Here is a 12,922-nt window from a genome sequence, read left to right on the forward strand (position 1 = left end):
AACCCTTAAAAAAACCTAACACGGACCCCTGAAGAATCACTTACAGTTTTGAAGATCCGACATCCATCCTCAAAGAAGCCGGGAGAAGTCCTCATCGAAGCCGGCAGAAGTCTTCATCCAAGCGGCCTAAGTCTTCATCCAAGCCCGCAGAAGTCTTCACCTAGACAGCATCTTCTATCTTCATCCATCCGGCGCGGAGCGGCTCCATCTTCAAGACATCCGATACGGCGCAACCTCTTCTTACAACGTCTTCTTGAACAATGAAGGTTCCTTTAAATGACGTCATCCAAGATGGCGTCCCTTAGATTTCGATTGGCTGATAGAATTGGATTGGAAAAGCCAATAGAATGCGACCTCAATCCTATTGGCTGATTGGATCAGCCAATAGGATGAAAGCTTAATCCTATTGGCTGATTGCAACAGCCAATAGGATTTTTTCAACCTTAATGCCAATTGGCTGATAGAATTCTATCAGCCAATCGGAATCTAAGGGACACCATCTTGGATGACGTCATTTAAAGGAACCTTCATTGATCAAGAAGACGTTGTAAGAAGAGTATGCTCCGCGTCAGATGTCTTGAAGATGGAGCCGCTCCACGCCAGATGGATGAAGATAGAAGATGCCATCTGGATGAAGACTTCTGCGGGCTTGGATGAAGACTTCGGCCGCTTGGATGAGGACTTCTCCTGGCTTCTTTGAGGATGGATGGCGGATCTTCAAAACTGTAAGTGGCCGAAGTCTTCATCCAAGCCCGCAGAAGTCTTCATCCAGATGGCATCTTCTATCTTCATCCATCCGGCGTGGAGCGGCTCCATCTTCAAGACATCTGACACATAGAATTCTATCAGCCAATCGGAATCTAAGGGACACCATCTTGGATGACGTCATTTAAAGGAACCTTCATTGATCAAGAAGACGTTGTAAGAAGAGTATGCTCCGCGTCAGATGTCTTGAAGATGGAGCCGCTCCACGCCGGATGGATGAAGATAGAAGATGCCATCTGGATGAAGACTTCTGCGGGCTTGGATGAAGACTTCGGCCGCTTGGATGAGGACTTCTCCTGGCTTCTTTGAGGATGGATGTCGGATCTTCAAAACTGTAAGTGGATCTTCATGGGTTAGTGTTAGGTTTTTTTAAGGGTTTATTGGGTGGGTTTTAGTTTTAGATTAGGGTTTGGGCAGCAATAGAGCTAAATGCCCTTTTAAGGGAAATGCCTATCCAAATGCCCTTTTCAGGGCAATGGGGAGCTTAGGTTTTTTTTAGTTAGGTTTTTATTTGGGGGATTGGTTGTGTGGGTAGTGGGTTTTACTGTTGGGGGGGTATTTGTATTTTTTATTTACATATAATAAAAGAGCTAATTTCTTTGGGGCAATGCCCCGCAAAAGGCCCTTTTAAGGGCTATTTGTAGTTTATTGTAGGTTAGGGTTTTTTTTATTTTGGGGGGCTTTTTTATTTTCATAAGGCTCTTCGATTAGGTGTTATTAGTTTAAATCTTTGATAATTTATTTTTTATTGTGTGTAACTTAGTGTTTATTTTTTTTGTAACTTAGTGTTTGTTATTTTTTGTAACTTAGTTGTTAGTTTTTTGTAACTTTGTAATTTTTTTATTGTAGATTTAAATTATTTGAGTAGGGTTAGGTGTTTAAATATATAATATACAGTAGTTAATTTAATTTGTAGTTTAATGTAATTTTAGTATAACAGTTAGGGTAGATTAATTATTAGTTTAATACAGTTTAATGTAATTTTAGTATAATAGTTAGGGTAGGTTAATTATTAGTTTAATATAGTTTAATGTAATTTGAGTATAATAGTTAGGGTAAATTAATTAATAGTTTAATATAGTTTAATGTAATTTTAGTATAATAGTTAGGGTAGATTAATTAATAGTTTAATATAGTTTAATGTAATTTTAGTATAATAGGGTAGATTAATTAATAGTTTAATATAGTTTAATTTAAATCTAAAGGTAAGTAAATTTATTATAAGATAGGGATGAGTTAATATTTAATATAAACTTAGCGGGTTGTTAGGTTTAGGGGTTTATAGTTTAAGTTAGTTTATGGCGATGTGGGGGCTGGCAGTTTAGGGGTTAATAGGTTTAGTAAGTGCTAGTGATGTGGGAGGCCAGGGGTTTAGGGGTTAATACCTTTAGTTAGTTGCGGCAGGGTCCGGGAACAGCGGGATAGGGGTTAATAACTTTATTAGAGTTGCGGTGGGCTCCGGGAGTGGCGGGATAGGGGTTAATAACTTTATTTAGTTGCGGCGGGTTCCAGGAGTGGCAGGATAGGGGTTAAACAGTTTAGTATAGTGGCGGTGTTTAGTGACAGTATATAAATAAAGCTTTGAAAAAGCCGAAGAGCAGTGAGATCGATGACTGTTTAGTTAACAACAGTCCGCTACTCGTCGCCCCATACTTGGTGCGCGGCTTTATGACAGCTTTAGATATAAATATGTAGAGCGTATTCAGGTCCGCGGCCACGATGTTAAGCGATGTCAGGCGAGCGTATTGGTGCCGTTGAATGCAAGTAAGTTGACGGCTTTATAAGTAGGCGTCTAAGGCTCTTCCTTCTGTTGTGCAACATTTGTTGCATTTTTGTAAAAATCTCTTGTGTCATCTGTGAAAGTAAATGAGCGGTTACTGGTGTCACATGATGTGTCCCCTATGTCACGTGTGCTCTGCTCTTACCTTTCCTCTCCAGCTCTGCTTTCCCAGCTCTGATGTGTTTCCTCAGCCACTCGATGCACTCCCCCTGCAGGAAATCCTTGTCATTCTCAGCCGTACCGACCTCTGGGCTGTTCCATCTCTGTGCAGTGATCTGAGCCTCATTTATTATAGGGACCCAGATCCATCTGTCTGTATCCAGGGTGAGGAATTCTCTCCCATCATAACCATCCTGTATATACCCCCTGGTGCTGCCATCATCATACAGCTCACAGCCAGTCATCCTCTGCACAGAATGAAAACCTGCACAGGATATAGTGATCGTCACACAGGAGCAGCAGTGTGTGTTATATACAGTATATATATGTGTGTGTGTGTGTGTGTTATATACAGTATGACACACACACACTGCTGTATATAGTAATGATAAGTATCTCACCTGCTGTCTGGTTGAAGCGCCTCATCCCTATCTTCACATTGTGTTTGAATATAGCCTCCCAGAATTGGCCTATATGTGTCTGTCCTTCCCAGTAACCAGGATCCTCCTCAACGGTCTCCATCCACTGAACAGCAGGTCGTGCTCTGGGAGAGTCACTGTCATATCTCATTATCTGTATTTCATCTACATAACCAACTGCAACAAACGCAGGCAGCCCATGTCCTGGCTCTGAGACCCCAGTCTCATAATACTGTAGAGTGTGACTGCCTGAGAGACACAGAGAGAGACAGTTACACATTACTTTAACATGTGACTAACTGAGAGACACAGAGAGACAGTTACACATTACTGTAACCTGTGACTGCCTGAGACACAGAGAGACAGTTACACATTACTGTAACCTGTGACTGCCTGAGAGACACAGAGACAGTTACACATTACTGTAACCTATGACTGCCTGAGGGACACAGAGAGAGACAGTTACACATTACTGTAACCTGTGACTGCCTGAGAGACACAGAAAGACAGTTAGACATTACTGTGACTGCCTGAGAGACACAGAGAGAGACAGTTACACATTACTGTAACCTGTGACTGCCTGAGAGACACAGAGAGAGACAGTTACACATTACTGTAACCTATGACTGCCTGAGGGACACAGAGAGAGACAGTTACACATTACTGTAACCTGTGACTGCCTGAGAGACACAGAAAGACAGTTAGACATTACTGTGACTGCCTGAGAGACACAGAGAGAGACAGTTACACATTACTTTAACATGTGACTAACTGAGAGACACAGAGAGACAGTTACACATTACTGTAACCTGTGAGACAGAGAGACAGTTACACATTACTGTAACCAGTGACTGCCTGAGAGACACAGAGACAGTTACACATTACTGTAACCTATGACTGCCTGAGGGACACAGAGAGAGACAGTTACACATTACTGTAACCTGTGACTGCCTGAGAGACACAGAAAGACAGTTAGACATTACTGTGACTGCCTGAGAGACACAGAGACAGTTACACATTACTGTAACCTGTGACTGCCTGAGAGACACAGAGAGAGACAGTTACAAGTTACTGTTAACCTGTGACTGCCTGAGACAAACAGACAGTTACAAATGACTGTAATTTGTGACTGCCTGAAAGACAGTTACATATTACTGTGTACTGTGACTGGCTGAGAGACACAGAGAGAGACAGTTACAAGTTACTGTTAACCTGTGACTGCCTGAGACAGACAGTTACAAATGACTGTAATTTGTGACTGCCTGAAAGACAGTTACATATTACTGTGTACTGTGACTGGCTGAGAGACACAGACACAGTTACACATTACTGTAACCTGTGACTTACCTGAGAGACAGAGAGACAGTTACACATTACTGTAACCTGTGACTCTGAGAGACACAGAGAGACAGTTACACATTACTGTAACCTGTGACTGCCTGAGACACACAGAGACAGTTACACATTACTGTAACCTGTGACTGCCTGAGAGACACAGAGAGAGACAGTTACACATTACTGTAACCTGTGACTGCCTGAGAGACAGAGAGAGACAGTTACACATTACCATAACCTGTGACTGTCTGAGAGACACAGAGAGAGACAGTTACACATTACTGTAACCTGTGACTGCCTGAGAGACACAGAGAGAGACAGTTACACATTACTGTAACCTGTGACTGCCTGAGAGACACAGATAGAGACAGTTACACATTACTGTAACCTGTGACCGCCTAAGAGACATAGAGAGACAGTTACACATTACTGTAACCTGTGACTGCCCGAGAGGCACAGAGAGACAATTACACATTACTGTAACCTGTGACTGCCTGAGACACACAGAGAGAGACAGTTACACATTATTGTAACCTGTGAGTGCCTGAGAGACACAGAGAGACAATTACACATTACTGTAACCTGTGACTGCCTGAGAGACACAGAGAGAGACAGTTACACATTACTGTAACCTGTGACTGCCTGAGAGACACAGAGAGAGACAGTTACACATTATTGTAACCTGTGAGTGCCTGAGAGACACAGAGAGACAATTACACATTACTGTAACCTGTGACTGCCTGAGAGACACAGAGAGAGACAGTTATTCATTACTGTAACCTGTGCTGTCACTGCCTGTGAGACACAGAGAGAGCTGTTACACATTACTATAACCTATGACTGCCTGAGAGATACAGAGAGTGAAAATTACACATTACCGTAACCTGTGACTGCCTGAGAGACACAGAGAGAGACAGTTACACATTACTGAAACCTGTGACTGCCTGAAAGACACAGAGAGAGAAAGTTACTCATTACTGTAACCTGTGACTGCCTGAGAGACAGAAAGAGACAGTTACACATTACTGTAACCTGTGACTGCCTGAGACAAACAGAGACAGTTACACATTACTGTAATTTGTGACTGCTGGAGACACAGAGAGAGAGAGACGCAGAGACAGTCACACATTACTGTAACCTGTGACTGCCTGAGAGACACAAAGACAGTTACACATTACTGTAACCTGTGACTACCTGAGAGACACAGAGAGAGACAGTTACACATTACTGTAACCTGTGACTGCCTGAGAGACACAGAGAGAGACAGTTACACATTACTGTAACCTGTGACTGCCTGAGAGACACAGAGAGAGACAGTTACACATTACTGTAACCTGTGACTGCCTGAGAGACACAGAGAGAGACAGTTACACTTTACTGTAACCTGTGACTGCCTGAGAGACACAGAGAGAGACAGTTACACATTACTGTAACCTGTGACTACCTGAGAGACACAGAGAGAGACAGTTACACATTACTGTAAGCTGTGACTGCCTGAGAGACACAGAGAGAGACAGTTACACATTACTGTAACCTGTGACTGCCTGAGAGACACAGACAGTTACACATTACTGTAACCTGTGACTGCCTGAGAGACACAAAGACAGTTACATATTACTGTAACCTGTGACTACCTGAGAGACGGTTACACATTACTGTAACTGCCTGCTAGACACAGAGAGAGACAATTACACATTACTGTAACCTGTGACTGCCTGAGAGAAACAGAGAGAGACAGTTACACATTACTGTAACCTGTGACTGCCTGAGAGACACACAGAGAGAGACAGTTACACATTACTGTAACCTGTGACTACCTGAGAGACACAGAGAGAGACAGTTACACATTACTGTAACCTGTGACTACCTGAGAGACACAGAGAGAGACAGTTACACATTACTGTAAGCTGTGACTGCCTGAGAGACACAGAGAGAGACAGTTACACATTACTGTAACCTGTGACTGCCTGAGAGACACAGACAGTTACATATTACTGTAACCTGTGACTGCCTGAGAGACACACAGAGAGAGACAGTTACACATTACTGTAACCTGTGAGTGCCTGAGAGACACAGAGAGAGACAGTTACACATTACTGTAACCTGTGACTGCCTGAGAGACACAGAGAGAGACAGTTACACATTACTGTAACCTGTGACTGCCTGAGAGACACACAGAGAGAGACAGTTACACATTACTGTAACCTGTGAGTGCCTGAGAGACACAGAGAGAGACAGTTACACATTACTGTAACCTGTGACTGCCTGAGAGACACAGAGAGAGACAGTTACACATCACTGTAACCTGTGACTGCCTGAGAGACATAGAGAGAGACAGTTACACATTACTGTAACCTGTGAGTGCCTGAGAGACACAGAGAGACAGTTACACATTACTGTAACCTGTGACTGCCTGAGAGACACAGAGAGACAGTTACACATTACTGTAACCTGTGAGTGCCTGAGAGACACAGAGAGACAGTTACACATTACTGTAACCTGTGACTGCCTGAGAGACACAGAGAGAGACAGTTACACATTACTGTAACCTGTGACTACCTGAGAGACACAGAGAGAGACAATTACACATTACTGCAACCTGTGACTGCCTGAGAGACACAGAGAGAGACAGTTACACATTACTGTAACCTGTAAACTAACTATGTCAATATATATGAAATAATTTATACATAATATATTCACTTTGGATATAAGATCTTAACTGTAATATCACATATATTTATTCAATGAGCCTGAACAGACTCAGACACCTGCTGTTAGGATAGACACTGACCAGAACTTCTAAGGAATCAGGATGTAATGCATTTGCTCCCAAAGACAGACAAATGGTCTCCACTAAAAATACAGATTGCACCTTCATGCATATCTAAATCACTCAAAGGGGCCGATTTATCAAGCTCCGTATGGAGGTGGACAGAAATCAACAGAAATCAACCCGATTGAATACGATCGGGTTGAATGACATCCCCTGCTAGCGGCCGATTGGCAGCGATTCTGCAGGGGGCAGTATTGCACCAGCAGTTTACCAGAACTGCTGGTGCAATAATAAATGCCGAGAGCGTATGCTTTCTGCATTTATCGATGTACAGCAGACATGTTCCGCAATATCGGATCATGTCCGCTCGCACAATGATAATTAGGCCCCATCATATCTTATTGAAACTGAACACATCAAAAGGCTGAACCCAGAATTAATGTGATGAATTACTAAGTCTTACTAAATTAAAGGAAGTTATTAAATGAAAGGGCTAACTTCCATGAGATAGGAACTAGATAACGACACCCTGTGTTGACAGGAGACACAAGTCTACATTTATATTTGAGATCTAGAAGATTCCCAAGTAATACTAAACACAGTACTAAATTTAAGTCAATAGATAATAAATAGTTACAGTCATATGATCAGGGGGCTGTCAGAAGATGCTTAGATACACGGTAATCACAGAGGTAAAAAGTGTATTAATATAACTGTGTTGATTATGCAAAACTGGAGAATGGGTAATAAAGGGATTATGTATTTTTAAAAACAATAAAAATTCTATTGTAGACTGTCCCTTTAAACATTTCATGACTCAGATAGAGAATACAATTTTAAATTAGTCCACAAATCCATTCAATTACTAGTGGGAATTCAACTCCTGGCCACCAGGAGGAGGCATAGAACACCCCAGCAAACCTGTTAAAGGGACATGAAACACAAAAAAATTATTTCGTGATTCAGATAGAGAATACAATTTTAAACAACTTTCTAATTTACTTCTATTATCTAATTTGTTTCATTCTCTTGGTATGCTTTGTTGAAGGAGTAGCAATGCACTAATCATTTCTAACTGAACACATGTGGTGAGCCAATGACAATCAGTATATATACACAGCCACCAATCAGCAGCTAGATCCTAGGTTCTCTGCTGCTCCTGAACTTGCCTAGATAAACCTTTCAGCAAAATTAAATAAAAGAAGTAAATTGGAAAGTTGTTTAAAACTGTATTCTCTATCTGAATCATGAAAGAAAAATTTTGGGTTTCATGTCCCTTTAAGTATCACTCCCACTTCCCATAAACCCCCAGTCATTCTTTGCCTAAAGGCTGTGATACACTGCAAGCAGAGCGGTGCGCAGTGTGTAGATGCGGCTGTGTGCGCTCAGTGTGTCCTGCCTTTTCATCTCTGAGCACTTTGCTGCATCAGGTCGCGTAGCTGAGCGCTCAGAGATGAAATAATTGAACTTCAGAAGCGGTGCGAAGCAGCTGCATCGCCTCGCTCCGCATCTCTTGCGGTGTGTCACAGCCTTTATACATCAGGATGGATGTGCGAATATGGGGTCTGAAGATATTTCACCCTTTAAATGGGTACTTTTCCCTGCAAGCAAGTATTGGGGTCAAGATGTGTCCATGTGATCCTCTTTAGTAAGAGTAATGGTTTTAGCAGTTAGAAAATGGCGAGGTAGTCCTTGTTTAATTTCTAATATTTATGCTACCCCTATATAGAAATCCAGGGTTGGTTATTCTGAAATTCTTTTCTCCAACATTGGTGTGTCCGGTCCACGGCGTCATCCTTACTTGTGGGATATTTTCTTCCCCAACAGGAAATGGCAAAGAGTCCCAGCAAAGCTGGTCACATGATCCCTCCTAGGCTCCGCCCACCCCAGTCATTCTCTTTGCCGTTGCACAGGCAACATCTCCACGGAGATGGTTAAGAGTTTTTTGGTGTTTAAATGTAGTTTTTATTCTTCTATCAAGTGTTTGTTATTTTAAAATAGTGCTGGTATGTACTATTTACTCTGAAACAGAAAAGGATGAAGATTTCTGTTTGTAAGAGGAAGATGATTTTAGCAGACAGTAACTAAAATCGATTGCTGTTTCCACACAGGACTGTTGAGATGAAGTAACTTCAGTTGGGGGAAACAGTTAGCAGACTTTTCTGCTTAAGGTATGACTAGCCATATTTCTAACAAGACCATGTAATGCTGGAAGGCTGTCATTTCCCCTCATGGGGAGCGGTAAGCCATTTTCTTAGTCACACATAAAAGAATAAAGGGCTTAAAAAAGGGCTTAAAAACTGGTAGACATTTTTATGGGCTAAAACGATTGCTTTATTGGGGCATATTATGCAGATTCTAGCTAATAATTGGCATTATAATCTTGGGGAACGTTTAAAAAACGGCAGGCACTGTGTTGGACACCTTTTTTAGTCTGGGGGCCTTTCTAGTTATAGACTGAGCCTCATTTTCGCGCCATTACTGCGCAGTTGTTTTTGGAGAGCAAGGCATGCAGATGCATGTGTGAGGATCTAAGAATCACTAAAAAAGCTTCTAGAAGGCGTCATTTGGTATCGTATTCCCCTCTGGGCTTGGTTGGGTCTCAGCAAAGCATATAGCTGGGACTGTATAGGGGTTAAATTTAAAAACGGCTCCGGTTCCGTTATTTTAAGGGTTAAAGCTCTGAAATTTGGTGTGCAATACTTTTAATGCCTTAAGACACTGTGGTGAAATTTTGGTAATTTTTGAACAATTCCTTCATACTTTTTCACATATTCAGTAATAAAGTGTTTTCAGTTTGAAATTTAAAGAGACAGTAACGGTTTTATTTTAAAACGTTTTTTGTGCTTTGTTGACAAGTTTAAGCCTGTTTAACATGTCTGTACCATCAGATAAGCTATGTTCTATATGTATGAAAGCCAATGTGTCTCCCCATTTAAATTTATGTGATAATTGTGCCATAGTGTCCAAACAAAGTAAGGACATCATCCCCTACTGTGTCTACACCAGTTTTGCCCACGCAGGAGGCCCCTAGTACATCTAGTGCGCCAATACTTATTACCATGCAACAATTAACGGCTGTAATGGATAACTCCATAGCAAATATTTTATCCAAAATGCCTACTTATCAGAGAAAGCGCGATTGCTCTGTTTTAAACACTGAAGAGCAAGAGGGCGCTGATGATAACTGTTCTGACATACCCTCACACCAATCTCAAGGGGCCATGAGGGAGGTTTTGTCTGATGGAGAAATCTCAGATTCAGGAAAAATTTCTCATCAAGCTGAACCTGATGTTGTGACATTTAAATTTAAATTAGAACATCTCCGCGCACTGCTTAAGGAGGTGTTATCTACTCTGGATGATTGTGACAATTTGGTCATTCCAGAGAAATTATGTAAGATGGACAAGTTCCTAGAGGTTCCGGTGCCCCCCGACGCTTTTCCTATACCCAAGCGGGTGGCGGACATAGTAAATAAAGAGTGGGAAAAGCCCGGCATACCTTTTGTTCCCCCCCCTATATTTAAGAAATTATTTCCTATATTCGACCCCAGAAAGGACTTATGGCAGACAGTCCCCAAGGTCGAGGGGGCGGTTTCTACTCTAAACAAACGCACTACTATTCCTATCGAAGATAGTTGTGCTTTCAAAGATCCTATGGATAAAAAATTAGAGGGTTTGCTTAAAAAGATTTTTGTACAGCAAGGTTACCTTCTACAACCAATTTCATGCATTGTTCCTGTCACTACGGCAGCGTGTTTCTGGTTCGAGGAACTAGAAAAGTCGCTCAGTAAAGAATCTTCGTATGAGGAGGTTATGGACAGAGTTCAAGCACTTAAATTGGCTAACTCTTTTGTTTTAGATGCCGCTTTGCAATTAGCTAGATTAGCGGCGAAAAATTCAGGGTTTGCTATCGTGGCGCGCAGAGCGCTTTGGCTAAAGTCTTGGTCAGCGGATGTGTCTTCCAAGACAAAATTGCTTAACATTCCTTTCAAAGGTAAAACATTATTTGGACCAGATTTGAAAGAGATTATTTCAGACATCACTGGGGGAAAGGGCCACGCCCTCCCACAGGATAGGTCTTTTAAGGCTAAAAATAAGCCTAATTTTCGTCCCTTTCGCAGAAACGGACCAGCCTCTAATTCTGCATCCTCTAAGCAAGAGGGTAATACTTCACAACCCAAACCAGCCTGGAAACCAATGCAAGGCTGGAACAAGGGTAAGCAGGCCAAGAAGCCTACCACTGCTACCAAAACAGCATGAAGGGATAGCCCCCGATCCGGGACCGGATCTAGTGGGGGGCAGACTCTCTCTCTTTGCTCAGGCTTGGGCAAGAGATGTTCAGGATCCTTGGGCGCTAGAAATAGTTTCTCAAGGTTATCTCCTGGAATTCAAGGAACTACCCCCAAGGTGAAGGTTCCACAGGTCTCACTTATCTTCAAACCAAATAAAGAGACAGGCATTCTTACATTGTGTAGAAGACCTGTTAAAGATGGGAGTGATACATCCAGTTCCAATAAGAGAACAAGGAATGGGATTTTATTCCAATCTGTTCATAGTTCCCAAAAAAGAGGGAACATTCAGACCAATTTTGGATCTGAAGATCCTAAACAAATTTCTCAGGGTACCATCGTTCAAAATGGAAACTATTCGAACGATCCTACCCACCATCCAGGAAAGTCAATTTATGACTACCGTGGATTTAAAGGATGCGTACCTACATATTCCTATCCACAAGGAACATCATCAGTTCCTAAGGTTCGCTTTTCTGGACAAGCATTACCAGTTTGTGGCACTTCCATTCGGATTAGCCACTGCTCCAAGGATTTTCACAAAGGTACTAGGGTCCCTTCTAGCGGTTCTAAGACCAAGGGGCATTGCAGTAGTACCTTACTTGGACGACATCCTAATTCAAGCGTCGTCCCTGTCAAAAGCAAAGGCTCATACGGACATCGTCCTAGCCTTTCTCAGATCTCACGGATGGAAGGTGAACAAAGAAAAAAGTTCTCTGTCCCCGTCAACAAGAGTTCCCTTCTTGGGAACAATAATAGATTCCTTAGAAATGAGGATTTTTCTGACAGAGGTCAGAAAATCAAAACTTCTAAGCTCTTGTCAAGTACTTCATTCTGTTCCTCGTCCTTCCATAGCGCAGTGCATGGAAGTAATAGGATTGATGGTTGCAACAATGGACATAGTTCCTTTTGCACGAATTCATCTAAGACCATTACAACTGTGCATGCTCAGACAGTGGAATGGGGATTATACAGACTTGTCTCTGATGATTCAAGTAGATCAAAAGACCAGAGATTCACTCCGTTGGTGGCTGACCCTGGACAATCTGTCACAGGGAATGAGCTTCCGCAGACCAGAGTGGGTCATTGTCATGACCGACGCCAGTCTAGTGGGCTGGGGCGCGGTCTGGGAATCCCTGAAAGCTCAGGGTCTATGGTCTCGGGAAGAGTCTCTTCTCCCGATAAACATTCTGGAACTGAGAGCGATATTCAATGCTCTCAGAGCTTGGCCTCAACTAGCAAAGGCCAAATTCATAAGGTTTCAATCAGACAACATGACGACCGTTGCATATATCAATCATCAGGGGGGAACAAGGAGTTCCCTGGCGATGAAAGAAGTGACCAAGATAATTCAATGGGCGGAGGATCACTCCTGCCACTTGTCTGCGATCCACATC

The 12,922-nt window shown here is 42.3% G+C and overlaps 1 protein-coding gene across 1 annotated transcript in view; it reads right to left on the reverse strand.

Moving 5' to 3' along the window:
* Positions 1-6,124, reverse strand: part of LOC128636568 (class I histocompatibility antigen, F10 alpha chain-like) — a gene marked incomplete at its 5' end in the record, with an annotated part of 272,591 nt that extends 266,467 nt beyond the window's left edge. The window contains 3 exons of the mRNA XM_053689562.1: positions 2,691-2,969; positions 3,106-3,368; positions 6,108-6,124. Of these exons, the coding sequence (XP_053545537.1) occupies positions 2,691-2,969; positions 3,106-3,368; positions 6,108-6,124 (559 nt within the window). The remainder of the gene's footprint in view (positions 1-2,690; positions 2,970-3,105; positions 3,369-6,107) is intronic.
* Positions 6,125-12,922: the final 6,798 nt, after the last annotated feature.

This window comes from Bombina bombina, chromosome 7 (assembly GCF_027579735.1).
Source record: "Bombina bombina isolate aBomBom1 chromosome 7, aBomBom1.pri, whole genome shotgun sequence".
NCBI classification, from domain to species: Eukaryota; Metazoa; Chordata; class Amphibia; order Anura; family Bombinatoridae; genus Bombina; species Bombina bombina.